Source organism: Passer domesticus, chromosome 15 (assembly GCF_036417665.1).
Source record: "Passer domesticus isolate bPasDom1 chromosome 15, bPasDom1.hap1, whole genome shotgun sequence".
Lineage (NCBI taxonomy): Eukaryota > Metazoa > Chordata > Aves > Passeriformes > Passeridae > Passer > Passer domesticus.
Window position 1 is genome coordinate 6,429,990 of NC_087488.1, and position 19,227 is coordinate 6,449,216.

At 39.0% G+C, this 19,227-nt stretch overlaps 1 protein-coding gene across 7 annotated transcripts in view; it reads right to left on the reverse strand.

Moving 5' to 3' along the window:
- Positions 1-5,471: 5,471 nt before the first annotated feature.
- Positions 5,472-19,227, reverse strand: part of GRIN2A (glutamate ionotropic receptor NMDA type subunit 2A) — a 161,311-nt gene continuing 147,555 nt past the window's right edge. For 5 of the 7 annotated variants that reach the window (XM_064390748.1, XM_064390754.1, XM_064390751.1 and 2 more), the window contains one exon: positions 5,472-17,706. In XM_064390748.1, coding sequence (XP_064246818.1) covers positions 15,916-17,706 — 1,791 coding nt within the window. In that variant the 3' untranslated portion in view covers positions 5,472-15,915. The remainder of the gene's footprint in view (positions 17,707-19,227) is intronic. The other 2 variants (XM_064390750.1, XM_064390749.1) reach the window with 2 other exon arrangements.

The following is a 19,227-nucleotide window of genomic DNA, read 5'->3' on the forward strand; positions in this document are numbered from 1 at the left end:
ATGTGGTGAGATTATGCCAATAGACTGGGGGTTAGGAGAAAAATTAGTAATTTAGTATTAGTAACTATTTTCTTGCTGCAAAGCCAGTGATAAAGTGCCAAGACTTTAGTACCTGCTCCATATGAGATACTGGCAAGAGACACTAACTCCAGCAAAGGCCTTTCTTACAAACTGAAGAGGCTCACAAGATCCCATGGCATGGTAATGCCAGACCAGCATTAGAAACCACCCTGAGATTCCCAGTCCAGCAATCTGCTGTGATCCCTACCGAGAATGAAGCAGGACTTTCACAGAATCCTATTCCACGCAGGCCCAAGATTTTCCACCTTCCCCAGGACATGGCAATCACACAGCACAGGCTGCCCTCGGTGCTACCAGGGGCTCTTTGGCACACACTGGAAGGGTGTCTCTTGCCTTAATGACCACTGAGTCATCCATTGCCCTAAAAATCAATCATACTATTGCTGCTAGAATCAGCAAATAAGGGTCTGTGACCAGAGCATTGCAGTCATGCTAGGGAGGATTTGAGGGGCTGTTTGTTTAAACCATGCACACTCATGCACAGGTGTGTGCACTCAAACAACAGAAACAACAGCAGCCCTGCCTTGGTAACAGCCCCGTGCCCCCTCTGCTCAAGCCCTGCAGTGCCTGCTGAAGACTAAGAATCCAGAACCAATTTTCCCTGGGCTACACCAGCACAATGAAGCCAGTGGGAACAGTTTGCAATTAGAAGGATGGTAATTGGCTTTGTGCACATCAGCACAGCTGCTCGTGCACGGGCTGCCGAGCCACAGCCACTGCTGGCATGGGCTGAGAGGCTGCAGTTCACTGCAGTTCATTTGTACTTAATTCCTCTTGGGCTGCCTATGTGTAAATAACTACCTCTCAACTTTCCATCTAAAATCACAGGCTTTTGTTGTTCCAGCACTGAGGCTTTACAGTTATAGAAATATAAAATTATTATGGTTGGAAAAATCCTCCAAGATCATTGAGTCCAGCTGTTAAACCAATGTGAAGCTGTAGCCCACAGACAGCAAGAGGGTACAAATATCATGCTGCAGATAACCTCACATCCTACTTTCCCCCCAGCCTCAGGAAGAAGAAAGATTTCCAGAGAAAGACACAGAACCAGCTGGGGAATACACAGATGTGAGCAACGAGCTGGCAGCTCTGGTTCTTATACACTCAAATGTACCCACCCACTGCTCTGAGAAATATGTAAAATACCATGATTAAACAGGGCTATTTTCACCATTGCCTCAAGTTCTCTCTATAAAACTGGTTCTGCTACCTGCATGCAGCTCTCCAAATAAATAAATTTGTGATTTATTTAGATTGCAGTGTGAAAGAATTGAAGACACATGCCATTTTCTCAAGGTATCAATATTTAATAACTTTCTTGATCACCTAAACTGTGGGTTTCTCATCTCTGACTTCAAAGCATTTCATGGTCTAACCCAGTACATCACCTTACATAATCGACCTTTTTTAATGTTAAACATTATTTCAGAAAGTCCTCAGCACACAGGATGCAATTCCACAACATGCAGGCATCCAGGCCACTGACGTAGGTAAATCTGTCCAGCATCCCTTACAACACACAACTCCTACCCTAGCCCTGGTCTGTAAATGTCCTGGCATTTCTTTGCTATTCCAAGCTCAACAAATTTGAAGGATGTCTGAAATGGCCTGTAAGACTCAAATATTTAGGGAAAAATAGTATGTTAGTGTTTAGAAATGTCATAAAAATAAACACATGCAAGAAGAAATAACCTATCCAAAAGTTTTAAGTGCAAAACCAACATGTGAAAAAGAAGGTTATAGATGCCATTATGCTCTGAATACTGAAATCATCTCATTGCAGAGTGTGAGCTGAGAAATAAACAAAATGTTAGTTTTTATAAAGACAGGAATAGAAAAGGACATGGAGATTACAATGCTTGTAACACACAGAAATGTGCTGACCATGCAGGGCTGGCTCAAGGTGCAGCTCACACTTCCACAATCTAACAGGGACAGAAATAAAGAAAACTGCTAGAAGTAGACGGAAGGAAAGGGAAATAAGAAGGAAGGTGATAAGACCACAGCTGTTTAGTTCAGAGAAGCACAAATATAATTAAGGTCACATTGGCTGCTCCCATTTGCTTAGACAATAGTGCATTCATGGAAAAAACAGCAGTGGGTTTAAAGGCGAGGAAAAGAGGACCTGAATATCATTTCAGCATTTCAACTTAAAGTAAAAATCTAAAGGGACTAACAATCTGAGATTTGATGTTTCATTAAAAATAAATTATTTTCTTGGTTGGTTAAGAGCTACTGCTAGAAGTTCTTACTGGCAAGAAGCATTTGCACGATTTTTTTGCAGGATACTTAGAGCTGTCTAGTCCTATTTGAAAGTTTCCCCCATAGCAAAAAACTTCAGCATCATCCCCACCCCTATCTTTTAACATAAGCTATTCACACACATTTACGTACAAAATAAAAAGGGTAACAGGAATTAACATGCTCTGCAGCTTTCCAAGCCCATATTGGGAAACACTCACTGTGGCCAAATCAATGCAACAGCAGTTTTGTTCTTAGAGGAAAATCAGCTATTCTTGTCATCCTCACTCCTACTGCTTTTATCTTCTCCAAGGTATACAAATGGTTCTTCTTTTATAACTGCAGAAAAGGGACTTAAAGGCATTTCAGCTACCTGGAGAATTATGCAATTTGCCACATTTCTCTTGCTGGGAAAGAGGAGGGTAAAATCAGCCTTGTGCTATTGTGATAACACTGAGGAAGCTTTTTCTTAAGTTGGCAAAACTCTTAACTGATAAAATTACACTATCTCAGGAACTGGGAGTAAAACCCAGCCAAGGTCTCTGCTTTCCCTTGAGCACAGAGAAATGCCTGTTATGGTTCCTACTCAATTTGCTTTTCCCCTTGCAGGATGGAAGGAGGCAGCTACTCACATCCAAGCCTCTGAAATGCCAAACAGCTTCAGTCCCCAAAGTAATTAGTGACACTGCACAATTCCATAACGAGAGGGCCTGAGACTTTCAAACCTGGTTAATATTGTATTTTGTGTCTCTGGAGTTCTGTGTTCAGATTTTTTGCTTTTTGTGTCTTTCATAGCTCTTTACAGACAGTGTAAATGTTATGCAGTTTTGGGCTATGAAAGGGTTCAATGATCTCATGAGGTGGGTCACATCTGACTAGCAGGCTGAGGTTTACTCTAAAAACACCATGTGCTTTTGCAGTGCCAGTAGTTTTTCAAGGATTATTGTTATTAAATTACACCTCAGTGTATTAAATCATTACTGCCATAGTTTAGGAACAATCATTGTTTACGTTATAAACACACATTATTTTTAAAAATATTTAAGCATGTTGATTTGAACAGAATGCAGTCAATATCTGCAGTGAGCATCCTGTGTAGGCTAATTAGTGGAAAACAAATAAATAGTCAGTAAATTACACATACACACAACCCCATCCTCCTGCCCACCTGGAAATTTCTTTGGGAACATCTAGAGATAAAACACAGAAATCAGTGCAGGGACCCTTGTTCAGCTGGTGGAACTTCCCTTCTCCAGTGGAAAATGGGACCAGAGTGCTGCACATGGGGAAGTCCCTGCTGAAGTGGGAGAAGCACAGCGTGACAGGGAGCCATAGGATAGATCAATAATGCAATTTGTGGAAACTATGGCTTGATTTTTGTACTACAACAAATCTGCAAGGGGAAGCTGATGCTGTTTGTAAACTGCTGGAAGAAGCAGAGAAACAAGCAGCTAGAACGATCAGTGGGAAAACTCACCACAACAAGGAGGTTGAATTATGTTTCTGTATATAGACATGAGCAGACTTCAGCAGTTGGCCTTATAACAGCTGGTTTTGAGTCCAAATTACAGGGAAAAACTTGTGCTGGTACGGGGTGCATTGCTCAGTTTGCCGGGAATGCTGCTGGCAGTGCCATGCACAATATGTCATACTTAAAAAGCTTCCATTTCTCAGTCACCACTTAAACTTCATTTTTTTTTTAGCAAGCAAAGTCTTAGAAGACTGGTAGTTGCCATAGACACATCAGCAAAGACTCAGAAGAACGATCTGGGGAATGTGACTCTCTTTGAACCAGATCCCAAAGGGAATCAAAGCTGAGGCTGAGCTGACTCAGAGACACACAGAGAGAATCAGCTCTGCTGGCAGGTGGGGCTGGGAGGAGCAGCCCTGATGCCAGCACCAGCCTGGATATAAACACCACTATCACACAAAAACAAAGATTCAAGCTCAGATAGTGATTCAGTAACTGGGGCACATCTCCTGTTGTTTAATGAAATGGAGATGTTTAGATACAAATGGGGCAGGGTCCCTTTGAAAGAATCTTCTAGCAGAAGACCATAAGCCCAGCAGGTTTTTCCTTATTAAGAATCTCATTAAGGACAGAAGTCCAAGTTTACATCTCTCATATTATCTATGCAGTTGTGTTCATCTTGGGAACAAATAGATTGTTCTGTTGTGAGATACCCATGAGCCACCTTTCACCCCCAGCACTATATTTACATTCATTACAAAAGTCCCTTTATCAAAAGGATACTTTGGGGTTTTGTAACTACTTTCCTCCCATTGCCTCAAAGAACATTATTCTAATTGCCAAAGGTTTGTTTCTGCCCATTCTGTGGATTCAAAGATTTTAATTAGCTGATGAGACATTATGGAAAATGGGGTCCTATGGAACCACTTCAGAGCACAGTGTGAACCTCATTTCTTTAGCTCCCATTGCCAGGCAAACAGTCAAACCTTAGAAACAATTTTAAATGCTCCACTAAAACCTCTATTTTGATTTATAATTTGATTAACCAGAACATTAGACAAGTTTGTGGGTACCAAGAGTCATAGCAGATGTGAGACATCCCTGCTGTTTTCTCACCCCCTGCTTTGCTCTCGTCCATCCTCACCTGGCTGAGCTCCACAGCTCCAGCTCTCCTCAGGGGTGCATCATTCCTGGCAGGACACCTCCTCCTCAGGCTGGGTGCTGCCTCCACAAGGGCCCAAAGAGCTCCTGCCTTTCTGGAGCCAAGATCACCTCCTCTTGCAGGCCCACATACATACAGCACCTCTCAGAATTTGGGAGGATGGTGCCCCAGGTGAGGGACTGCCCTTCACTGAGCTCCTCCTGCCCCCTCTGCTGAGGGAGCACCTCTCAAAGCATCGTTCTCACAACAAAGGAATTTTCCATAAGTTAATTGTCTCGATCCTCTTTGTGAATTAAATTAAATTGGGATCACCAAGCACATACTGTCAGCTTTAGCTTCAGGCATCTCCACCTTTAGATAATTTCTAACAGCAAAGGACGTCTCAAAACATGTGGCTGTTAACACCCTTCAAATCACATCAATGGCCAAGGAAAACACAAATGTAAATCTTCATAGGTGATGCTTCATCTTGCCTCCTTTAACAAGGAAGACAGACAAGAAAGATAACATTGTTCCTTTTCATATTAATTGGCAGAAATTATCTTTATTAGAAAAATGAATTTTTCATATATTTACAATTTTTACATCATGTTATACTTGGCACATGTGTTCTTCCAAATAGTTATATACATTTCAGTACACACAGACATTCAAGTCCCCCATTCCCTTAATGTTTTTCTACATATTTAACAAAAAAAAAAAAAGAACACAATACAATTTGTCAGACAACCATAATAATTATATATTTCTCTATCATAAAAAGTTTGAAGCAAACTTTTTTCTTTTTTTCAAAGATATGTTGCAAAATATTTATACAGTATTAGCACTCAGTCATGCACTGGGTTAGAAGATGGTCAGGGTGAAGTGCAGTGAGACAGGATGTGAACACAGGAGAGGGGAGTGTGACTCCCAGCTCCCCCACGCTGCTCTGGGGCAGCTCCAGCCTCCCCCAGATCTCCGAGGAAGGGGCAGAGGCTGCAGGGGGAGCTGGGTGTTCACGTGTCTGCACCACACAGCAGCTGAAACTGTGTGTGTCCAAATTCATTTCACTTTGCTAAACCTAGCTAAAAAAACAGGCAGTAATTGGAATGTCAAAACTAGATTTTAAATCTTCTCCTTTCCCCCAAACACTTTCTTTTGAAGAATCCATTAGACTGTAAATTTTATAATGAAATTCTGGATTCTCTAAAAAAATAATTATTTTATGGTTGCTTCCACTTCACTAATATTCTTTTATTTCTACCCTAACATCCTGATTTGTTCCCCAGGTGTTAAGAGCTCTTCAGATCTCTACTATTCTTTGCCAGTAATTGAAATTTGTGACTTACACTTTGGTTTGAAGTATGACACTTTTGAGAGTGTTACAGTAAATTGTACTAGTAAATAACAGAAGTGACAGGATTTTTAGTTTACTGTGTATGGAATTGAATGGTTCCAAGATTTCTGGTAGAATTTTTTTTTTGGCATGCAAATTTCTCCCACTGCAATGTAGGTTAGTGCTTCTTATAGCTGATACAAACTATTACACCTGCAGTTCTTTTCCCCCATCAAAAAAAGAATATTCTTCCAACTGCACTAGTAACTAATTTTCTTTCTTAAAAAAATCCTAAGTTAATATTGTGAATTCTCTTTTTCTCAGTTGCATTTCATTTTTCATAGTTCAACTGTAAAAAACTTCCAATCAAACTCAAACAATACATTACTTGAAACTGTTAATAAATTATTGTAGAATCTTTGTCACAACTCTGGATTTCTGTCTTGCCCCTCATTCTCCCCAAAAAACTTTATACATATACACATTTATATATAGCATATATATATACACATGTATATGTACAAAAACTGATCAAGACAACACATTAAATTGACATTATTCAAGTAAACAGGCAAAAAATGTTTTTCAAAGTGTAATTTGAGAATTTTAAATATTTCTAGTGGGTGTTGTTTAGCAGCACAGAAATATTAGTGTTTCATTTAAGCCCACAAATATCCTTAAACAGGATGAAAGGAAGCACAAAATGCCCTTAAGGTTTAGTGTGAATTTGAATATGATGAATTAAAATCAACATTATTAACTCACAGGTGAAGTGCTTGTGAGACCCTGACATGTATGGATGCAAATTTTGTATAATATGAAGTAATGGGTTAAGAATCAGGTAGGAGTTTGCCTAACACATTAATGAATTCTGTTTGTGCCTCCTGGTTTTAGCAGGGAAGGCACGAGATCCACTGTGCATGTGGGAGTGAGTGAAGACAGAGAGCAGGCTCTTCTTCATTGGTGCAAAATGGACGTTCTGAAATGAGCAAGACTACTCCCAAATATTATACCTGATATCAAGTATAAAGTGCTAACAGCTCTTACTGGAATTGCACTGCTTTCCTTCCTAGCTGCACATAATTATGTGCACATAATTGCACATGATGCAATTTCCAAACGTTTGCAACATGAGGTTTTAAAACATGGGGATTTTAAAAATCTGAGCACGAACTGCACTCAGGATCTGCCCTCCCATCACTCCCTCAAACACCCCTGTTTAAGTCAAAAGTTGTTTTGTCCACATTTGGAATCCAAACCTAGACAAAGTAATAATAAGCTAAGCAAAAATTTTCTTGAAATTAAGTTCTGCTCCAAAATTCCCCCTGCAGTAGACAAAATCTGACCCTACAGAATTTATTGTTTCTTGGTTAAGGTGGAAAATTGATAATTATACAACTTTGTCTTTCAAAAACAGCTCAATAATTACTTCCAACAAATGATTCCAAGGTATTTTTTTAAGCTTTAGTTAGAGCAGTATAAATTTAGAAAAGAAGCCAAATATCACACTCATTCCTCAGCGGAAATCTCCACATCACCAGTACTAGCAAGCACAAAAGCCTGTGCATGGAGAGAAATGATTGTGCCTTACCCACCACTGCCAAATCCTGCCTGGCATGGAAAACCTGTTTGGAGCCTGCCCAGGCTGCATGGGAGAACACACTGGTGCACACACCAGCTCCTCTTCCCTGGGGATTTTGTTCCAGAGGATCCTTCCTCAGCAGCCTTAAGTAACAGATGACCAGATGTGGATCACATGAGCTGACACAGAGTTTAAGGTCAGTCTGAGTTTAAGGTCAGTCACCAGGCCAATAGAGCTTCTCTGGCCAAGACTTTTCAACCAGCATGAAAAGCCATCCTTCTCCTATGGCTTGGTTATTACAGCAAGCATCATTTCCAGCTCTTTTGGACAGCAACTCGGAAGGTTTCCATGTGTCCTAGCACAGAGCAATCCTGACCCAAACCAGTCCTTCAGCCCCTTCTGTACCTGGTATCAAACACTACAATAAAAGCTGCTAGAGGATTTCTAGATGTGGGAGTTTTGGAAAGGAGAAAACCACTTAAAATAAAGCACTGCTGAAATGTGTCCCACAGCTTTGGGAGATTACTCACTCATGACTGGGTTGGAAGATGTATGCACGCACGCCTGTGTATACTGTATATATATTTAGGTTAACAAGTTTCAACTATTAATAAAAAGCATCTTATGGTATTTGGTAATTAAAATATCAGGCTTGTGTCATTCAAAATAGTGCAACCTACATAGCAATATACAGGAAAATTACACACATTGTTCCTATTACCATTAATATGCTCGTGCACATCAAGATAACAGGATACCCTTTTCCATAGGATTAACCATTTGCATATTTAATTGTATTCTTTGGCCCATTTTCCTGTGAAACCTCATATGAAAACGTAAAGACTTTGGCTTTAAAAGAAAAAGGAAACTCCCGCTTTTTCAGTTACTTTCAGAAACTTAAGTAGAATTCAAATTACTTTAGTTAAAAATTATCATCTCCTCCAGAAACTGCAGACCTCTGCCACAGAACACCCCCCTCCAACTAGTGTGGCTAACTGTGAACCTCCAACTTCTTTTTATTTTCACTTTTGAAGATCATTTACACTTGAATTGTTGCACAGCACATCCTCCAAAAGTGTTCTGGACTCCTCTAATCTTGTCCCAGCTGGGAACAAGGAAAGTCTCCGTCCCCAGGAGCGCAGAAAGGCAGAGCAGCCTCCTCAGAGCCTTCAACTGCATCACTAAGAGTCCAAGTTCAGGGTTTGCAGTGTGAGACAGAAGCCAAAATACATTCCCAAAAAGGTTTTTGCCATTAAATACCATTATTCAACAGGCTCAGGAAAAAAAATTATCAGACAAAAGAATGCTGTAGTAATGAAGTAACACAAATCTCTTCAAAGCGGTTATTCTTGTGTACTGCAATGCACAAAACAAATTTAAAAATGTAATCTCATAATGCATTTGCTGAGAAAAACATATCATTTCTTCTAATAGTACCAGAAGTGCAAAACAAGACATTCTCCATTAAAATTTCATGTCACTGTAAATATTACCATTTTCCCACATTAAAGCTTAGTACCATTTCTGAGAAGTGAGGAAACTTTCATCAATTCCCAAGAGCAAAGTATCATCTCACTTGGAACTTTACAGTGCACTGAATAAGTATCACAATATTTATTGGTATGTATTTTCACAGTTTTCTAACGTGCACAGAAATATAGTTTTTGAAATATATTAGTGAAAACAAATACTAATACAAAAGGGAAAGGACAAAACATCTAGTAGTATAACTGCTTATCACCACTACTTTTTAAGAGTTGGAGAGTCGAACCCATCTCTCTTTTAAATATGTAATACTATATTTAGTGTGGTTATCTATTAATAAAGGTATTGCATGACAATGTTACAGCATGGCTATATTCTCTACTAATTTAGCCTTGTTTCCAATACAGGTAAAGAATTAAGCAAAAGGATTAAAAATTGTCATTTATGCGCAAAACAACAAAAACTTGGTAAATAGTGAGGTAACATTTTCACTTATATTATTTCTGGTTCTTAAATTATAGATATGACAAAATCATCACAAAATCAGCAGTGGATTCTTACAGCTGTTAGAATGGCAGAAATTTTTTTTAAAAAAGAACAGTTTCAACTATGGCAGATACATTCTGCAGTATGGAACAAAAAAGCTGATGATCCCACGAGGAAAACCAAGTGCATTTCACTGCATTGCAGGGTGATGCACACCTGTATTCCTGGCTTCCAAAGCCACAGGACTTTGGAAGAGCACATATTTTTAGAGAGCATACTCTGTACACAGGTTGAGAGAAGCAGGGGGGAAAAAAAGTTAAAGCTTGAGTGAGGGAAATAAATGAAGAGCTTATTTACAGAGAGTGCAGGAACCCTCCCCAGCAGAGCAGGGAGAAGCAGGGCAGGATTGCAGCTCCCCTTGAGAGCACAAGCAGCCACCTCCCCTCTGACAGACACCGCTGTGACACGGGAATGGGGCGAGCATGGGAGCAGCTCCACAAGGACACTCCACAAGGAACTCGACAGGAGCTTCACACCAAGTACACCATGGGCACATCAGACAGACTCTGCATGACCAGAAACATGGAAAAGACAGCACGGTCATGAGGCCACTCCCATTTAACCACAGCTTCACAGGTGACTCCAGCCAGAGCACATCGAGCCTTTCTTCCATCACACCACGTTCCTGTCTGTGCTTACACCCACATCACAAAGAAATACACAGCTGTGATTAAACTGAGCTCCCTCAAATGCTGACATGTTGCCAATACATTTAAATAAGACAGTACAGGTGGGTTTGGGCAGGGAAATGGCTCATATTGTCAGTCACACTTTGGAAGGCCTTTATGTTCTTTCAGAAGTTCCTTCAGTACTGCTAAGTTTGGAAGGCTCAGCTCTCAATAGAAAGGAAGTTTAGATTAACAAAACCAAAAAATCATTGCTGAGAAAATAATTTAAGTCTATCCCTGGAAAACTGTTTTTATGTTGCAAACCAGACTGTCCTACACAGGAAAGGTATCTGCTTTAAAAGCACTTTTGAGCTACGGTAGGACCAGAGCTGGGAAAGTTAGCAAGGGAATGTATGACACTCATCTTGAAAGAAGCACACGATGTGATGATTAACACTTGATACAATCTAGCCAAGCCACAGGATAGTTACTCTTTTATAATAAGTAGGAGAGGATTTTTTCATAAAAGTTCTGTTTTCACTAGTTTTTATATATCAAATATCTCAAATGCAGTGTAAAACAGAAAAAAAAAAAAAAAAAGCACCTCTTGAATTCTTCCTAAATCCAGGCAGATTCTCAGACCCTTAGATTTGTGACACAATTTCTGTTCAATGTTGATAAACCCAGCAAGGGAGGGAACAGTACCAAAATCTTCCCCATCTCTAAAGTGCGTATGCTACACTGCAGAAATATGAAAGTAGCAACTTATTACACAAGGATTAGATTCTGACACTTTTCTCCCCTGCTGAGTTGTCACATGGTACAAAGCAAATGATTACCCCAACTATGCAGGGGGTGTTGCAAACCCCGCAGAAAACCCTATTTGCATGAACCTATAACACCTCCAAGGCTGAACCTGGTGCTCACTGGCAGATTTTTGAGGCTGGGGAGAAAGAGACCATTGCTTCTCTAAGCCCACCTAACTGAGCTATCTGAGTTAGGAGCCTATACTTTCTAAAAAGTCAACAGAGAGAGGTAATATATTCCTGGACACATCCCTCACATCACTGCTCCAGAGCCTTCAGTCCTCTGAACCTCCATCCACAGGGAGCTCACTTTCTCTTGCTTTCTCTCTCTCTCTCTCCCCACTGGTAACAGGAAGAGCTTAGCCTTCCAGCAAAGAAACCCAAAGCTACTCACACAGCTCTAGCCTCTGCTTCCTTTAAAACTGTATAAAAAGATTTGCTTTCATCAGGAAAAAAAACAAAATAACACACCTGATTTCTCTTGTGAGCCTTATTTCACCTCTTAAGTGTTCCTGAAAGACCATAAAGAGACATGTATTTATGAGATGCTGCCAAAACACGGTGAGCTGGCGGTGATTTCATTTCTGTTTGTCCACAGCACACTTTCTCCTAACCAAGCTTCTTAGATAGCAGAGTAATGAGTTCTGAGCAAAAGCTGCAAAAACATTAAATTAAATTTTCCAGAAATGCAAAATCTCTTAATTTTCCTTAATTTTATCTTATATATTAAAATATCTTATTTCCATGCTTTTAAATTAGTGGGTGGCTACACTGTTCTAAGAAACACAAGCAGAACACAAAATCTATTTGAGAGAAAAAAGGAAAATTTACTGTGTTGAAAAGGGAAAGACAAAAACATGAAGAAATTCTACAATATCTTTAAAAGAGGAAAAAAAGCAAGAGGCAGGTATGTCTACATAGCTGTTTTTACCTCCATGTACCTACTGCATTCCTCAGCAATTCAATATCCTGCCTCCACAAAAGGTGTCGTCCAGGAGCAGTGTAACACTACAGGACATGCTACCAAGAATGGCCCATATCATTTACAGCCTGATTCAGTTCCAGCTGGAGTCACAGGAAATCGTGGTGATAGGAATGACCAACAAACTGCTAGAGCTGTAATCAGGAAAATGTAACAAGTCACCAGCACCATCCAGAAAGGTACAGAAAGGATGGCCACTTATGCAGGAAGATTCTTTTCTCCTCTTCAAGTATAGCAGCAGCTAGAGTGAGAGAGAGGGAAATACAGAAAGTCTTGATCTCGGTTTAATTGAAAGTCAGTGCAAATATATCAACAAAGCTCAGGCAAAATTCAGAATTCCACGCGCTCTAGGCTGAGCCTCACAAGCTGTGGCTTGTGGCTCTGTTGAAGATTTTTTTCTTCAACTTCTCAGCTGCTTCTTCTTTACACGAGCACATCTGCAAGCACACCTGCTACTGCCCACAGCCCTGCCTCAGCTCTCCTTCCCCCTTTATTGACTCGGATTTATGCCAAGATCAAAACAACAAAAGCATGCAGACTCTTACTTCCCCTACTTTCAGTATCTGGTGGGGTTTTTTCCCTCTTTAAGGCAGCATCTTATATTTCCATGTGAACAACTGCTGTGCAACATTATCAAGTCTTCCCTCAGTCTCATTATTTTGGTTTAGGGCAGGTGGTTGTATTGCATATTGCAGATAATAATAATAAATCTCTACAGTCACCAGAAATCTGCTCAAATCAGAAAAAGCAAACACTGCAATACATTTTGTTGTAGCTAATTTGCTTGTACATTTCACAGAAAGATAAATCCACCTGGGTTGAGGATGTTTACAACTGAATCTCAAGAGAGAAAATGTAAATGGGAATTTTTCTTTCCCACAGCTTCCCATACAGTACTCATATAAATACTGAATAATGTGTGCCTGGTTAGATAGAGATGATGATACAAAAGACTTGGAGGGATCAACAAATACTTGAGAGCTTAATGATGATGTGAAAGACAAGAGCCACCACCGAGTTTTATGATTTACTGGGTAAAATGCTCAGAAACTTCCATGGCAGGATTTGGCATGACATCAGCAAATATCATATCTGCTGAAACACACAGATAATTCAAAACACTTTGGATTTTAATTAATATACTATGATTTGGACTGGATATTAAAATTTGGCTGAAATATTTTTATTATAGTCATTACAACATTATGCCTTCAGTGCATTTGCCTTCCTGCAGACATAAGAGCAAAGCATACCTGTATCTTTGGGAAAAGGTTTGGGTTCATGACAAGTAGTGTTTGTCCCACTGACATCCTAACCCTGCTTAGCTCACACAACTCTTCCTAAGAAATCACTTTAAGGGCAGGTAAGGAATTTCTGTTTATAAAAACTCCCTCCAGTGAGGAATCAGAAAGCATCCCATGTGAATCAGGGCAAATAATTATGACCAAATGTTGAATAAAGAGTACCCAAAACATATTTTTACCTGAACAGCTTAGAGATACCCATAGATATGCTTTCTGATCATACTTATAACAAAGTATACTGAGATTTTTGGAAGCTGGAAAGAGACTTCGAAGCCCAAATCTTGTTACATTTCATTCCTTAAAAAATATCATCCTTCACCATCATGGTGAAGGTACAAATACATTTGCAAATACCAATAACTCATTCTAGACTTTGATAGCCAAAGTCAGTTTAAATCTGTTTAATTTAAAAAAAAATTGTAAACAAAATTCAAGAAGCTTTATTTTGACTATCCCTACACATCATTTATATTATCTCCCATTTGCAACACTGCTCTGCAGTATGCTGTTCTAAATTAAACACCTTGCATACTGCACCTCTGGCATGCAGATGCTTCAATTACAGCTGACAGGCACGATTCTGCTGAAAAGAGTTTCAGTTTAGAGAAAAGTTAGGATAATATTCACATTTTCCAATTCACAGTGGTAATGGTTTCCCTGCTCACTGTTCTTCAGTGACATGGAGGGAATAACGCTTGAATAATCTAATTTTTCTCTACACAAAAATCCTAAAGCAATTCTCAGAGTAGCAGGAAAATGGGAGAGCACCACCTCTGGAACACTTTCAGTAGTTAAATGTATTAGTAATTATATATACTTCTTTAGTTGAAATTAAATTTGCAGCTGTACACTCTTCTCCTGAAAGGCTTCCTCTCTTCCCTTTCATGCTCCCTTATGGTTAAAATCTAGTGGTTTTTTTTTTTTTTATTCCAGTGAGGGTTTGGAGGGGTGTGTAGCAGACATTTTATTTGTGAAATAATCTGATTGACATCTATAGAATGTAAAGTCATATAACAATGCATCCCTGTTATGTGAAAACCTTTGTGTATCAGTAAGTGATAATAAAGATACTGTTTCTTAGTTATATGTGCATATATTCACTTTATACAACAGACTTGATTGGAGAGGTTAGAAAAATGGTCTGATGTTCAACAAATATGCACAATATTGTGGAAGGAAGAAGTCCTTCCAAAGGTGTTAATCCTTCTCTATGTGTGGAAATAAATGTTACCACGCTCCTCACTGACCACACTGAACTTATGGCTGTCGGTGTTTGATACTGTATTAACAGCTTTAGTACTATTAATATACAATTAATTAGTTGTCATTAATACACTATGAACAAAGAACTACAGTGGGTTGGGATTTGGTTTGGGAAGTGAAAGAATAAAAGAAATACTATACAGCCCTGAGTAATCACCAGTAAGGGGCAAATGCAAACTTACGTACACATTAGGCCTCAAGGTTACTAATAAAGTCCACAGCTCCATAGTAAGTGCCATATAGTGATATCTAAAAATATATACTCTGGATTAGGCAGCTGTGAAATTTCTGAGAAGATTACTGCAAACTTTTCAATGAACTTACTTCGTAATGGTAAGTGCATGTGCAATATAAGAAAAGCATTTGTACATGAACATTAACCAATATCCATGGGGCTTCCTTTTGGTACACAGCAGTTCACATGTTTGGGGTTACTGCCTTCCCATCTACTGTCTGTCAGTCTAGAAGGAACATCCTAATTTTGTGCTAACACACTGTACTTTATTTATTAAGGTCCTGGGGTTTGGGGTGTTTTTAAAATATTATTTGGCTTTGAAAATGATTATGAAGCTAAAATATATTTTTGGAAGTCTTAGCTTTCTGTTCTCTTTTACTTTTGAATCTGTGCAAATGCATCCCTATTTCTTGTTGTCTGTGTCATACTACATGCATACCATATTGCTTATCCAGTACTAGAAAATCATTAAACATTTCTAAGGACAAAAGTACATTGAATGATACTTAGCAACATAAATTAGAATAACCAAAATAGTAAAATAATTAGGTACAAAACAGCATAGTTGCCAACATATATTGGGGCTATTTCAGTACAACTTGCCATTTATATATAAAGCACACATAAATGGCTATTTTTTATCCTTTTTAACAAGACATATTTTAAAAGGATAGATCAGAGCATACCAGTTTACCTATTCATGTACAAAAGTACATTGGGAAAGGGAGAGGTTTACGTATCATTTACCAGAGCAGGATACTGTTAAAGGAAAAATTCTCCCTCTAAGATGGTGGCAACTATTCTTTCCCTATAGATAAAGTGTTCATGGAAAATTTAAACATCTGATTCAATGCTAGGCCTTTTCTTATACACACGTGTATTGCTACAGGAATTTAAAACCCTTGGAGTTGAGTACAAGCTATTCCTATTTGCAACATAAGGCAAAACATGCTCTGAAATGTACATGTCATTATGGATCCGACCATCCCTGGAAGAGTATGATGCTGTAGACTGTATGGATGACCTTAAATAATTATCATTTCTTCCTCTTGTTGGCAATGAGTGTTTATAAAGATCAGCTGGACTTCGCCTAAGAGATAAATGCTGGTCATCACGATAGGAGTGCAGGAAGGGGTTATCATCCGAGTGAACAGCGTACAGGGACTTGCTCCGCTTACTGTCCTCCAGAGCGTGAGTTAAAAGTGAGGCCTTGTTGCTCAACAGTTTGCTTGAGGGAACACTAAACATGCTTGCATATGGACTACTTTGAAGAAATTTCTCTCTTTCTTTCAAGCTTATACTACGAGAAGGTCTTCCAATATCAATTTCCCTGGACTTATCAGCGATATTATCAAAAGAGTGTTGCCTGCTAATCCTCAGTTTATTCTTTTTATGATATTGCAGGGCACTACTTTGTGACCAAGTACGCTCATATATTTCTTCAGGAAGTGATAAGTTCGTTGTATCCTGCAGCATCTGATCTTCCTCAATATCATAGAGGTTCCCCATCCGCAAGCATGCATCGCATTTATAGGGAGATCTGGTCGAGTAGTGCCCCGCGTAGGTGGGCATGTTGGAGAGACAGCTCCTGCAGTGGGTGGAATTCTGCCTGTACCTATCGTTCATGTCACCTAAGGAAGTATTCTTTTCTTTGAGAGTGTAGTGCTTTCCATAAAGTTTATACTGGTCATTATTTGGAAGACTGTCTTCATTATGTGATGGAGTCCTGTTAGCGTGTTCGGCCTTCCTGTAGTTGTCGTTGTGATCTTGGTAAACATCGGGAAGCTCTACAGGTTCTGGAAGGACAATGTTTTCGATGTACTGAGGTGTGTCCAAGCGGAATCCTGGCTCCTTGTCAGCATCAATCGTGTAGATTTTATCCCGTGGAGAGCCCTGTTTGGTTTTCAGATATGTCAGTTCCACATCACTACAGTCTTTTGGGTATTTTGATGCTACTGTCCTTTTTTTAAAATTGTCCTTGGTTTTGTGGTGCTTGTTGTTGTTTTCAGCTTCCATGTGGCAAGTAGCTCTGCTTGATGTCTCTGAGACATCTGAATGGACAATCTCTTCAGGAAGGTATCTTGGGCTTTTCAATGAAAGCTGCCTGTTTTCCTCTGACCCGTTTTCTCTCTGGGAACCTTGGCCCTGACGTACAGAATCTTGGCGTAAAGATTCAACAGATTTCTTCCAAAGCTGCCTGGGTCTGGAGTTCACTTTTGCTTCTGTTGTTACTGCAACCTCTACTGTATTTGGATTGGATTCATTCAGTGTGAGAGGATGCTGCCCTTGGAAAACATAATTGTTCAGATTGTCCTTGTGTCGATTGCCAGGAAGTGTCTGCAGTTCACTTATGTTGTCACCAAAAAAGTTATCCTTTGTCTGAAAGGATCTGTTATCAGAAAATATCAAGTTTCCCTTATCCATGACCATGTCCATAATCAAAGAACCCCTCTGAATAAAATCAGCTGTTCTTTTGGGGGAGTCAATTCTTGAAGGATTGATATTGGTCATGTTTTTCGCTGTTCGCAGCAGTTTTAACATGTTGGTTTGTGAATTGGTCAAAGAAAAGTCAGGAGACTTCTTCTTCTCTTCAATGTGCACTCCATGAATGCAACTGTAAATACCCTGTAATACGAGTAATATAAAACAAATTAAATCACTAGGTATAACTTTTTATGACTTCCATTTTAGTTTTAATTAGCAATAAAGAAAAATTAAACATTTCTTATCTCATTACTGGAAAGATTAAAAGTACATCTCTAACTTTTTATCATTCCCTTGCATTGAAATGGAGGAATATTTTCTGCTGTAACAGTTTGAACTACAAAGGAAATAAACCGCCAGTATTTCACAAACCAGTGGTCCTTCTTGGCCTCCCAAGCTTATTCCAGAATGCAAGCTTAGAAGATACCCCAAAGGGCTCCCTAAGGGTTCACAAAATGAAACTAACCTTCAGTAATAGATACTCTCTTATTTTAAACCAGTGATTAAGTTTCCCCTCCAAACAAGCCTGTAGTGGGACTATTTTATTGGAGATTAAGGTACTCTTCACTTGTACTGAAATAAGAAGGCTTCTAGTCATCATATTTTAGCTTTTCTGATCCCTATCCCAGAACCTTTGAAGAAAACCCAGCTCTTTCTAAAGCTTCATCTGAGTTAATTTTAAGCAAAAGGCTGAAGCCCATTTTCTCACTTCAACCTCTTCGGTCACTCCTGTGAGCCCAATTGACATTTCCAACCCTGCGAACTAGCAATTCCCAGACATTTTTGCTTTGACATAAATACTCCTTTCCCCCTGCATTTCTTAGGAGAATTTAATATGAAAAAGGCCAGAAACATAAAGTTCAAATATGAATGTGGATGTTAAGGTGCATGTGGTTTCTAGACAATCCCCAACAAGATAGTGCAGGCTATTTTTAATGCAGTTCCAAAATGCTCCAATCTACTCAACAGGGTAATTGCAGCACACTTTAGAGCAATTAGCCATTTTAGCATCATTTTCAGTTCTCCTCAGCTATATAAAAAATCCTGAAAAATCAATTACCTAATGAAAGTTATATCTGTTTTAAATATATATAAAGAAAAAACCCAACCACTTTGTCAAAAATAATAGAATAAGCCCACATTTCCTTTTTTTTTTTTTTACAAGAATCAGTTGCTTGCATATGTAAATCCCCTTTGGGTCTGGTAAAGCTATCATTAAATCTTGCCTTAGTGTCTAAGCAGACATAAATGATACCTGTTTGACCTTTTCTCATACAGTTTATTCAAATTTTTTATCAAAAAAAAGCTCACAAAAATATTACACTGCATTTTTATAACTTAAAATTCTCTTGCTTAAGAAATTCACAAAGCCAACAGTTAATGTCTCTTATCAAATTAGTATTTATTTTGTTTGGATTTTTAATGTGTAAATTAATACATTTCCTGCATCTACCATTTCTTCATTAAAATTTCCCCTTACTGTGTTTGTTTTCAGCATTCAGTTACTGATTATCCTGGCATATTATAATTCATACCCTAAAATGTCCAATGGATTAAGACTTCCCAAGGAATGCAAGTACATCCTAACCCATTGACTGTTCCAGAGCACCACACTGCTGCTATGACCTGGAGATCTTAAATGTTCAGGTGGGAATAAAAGGA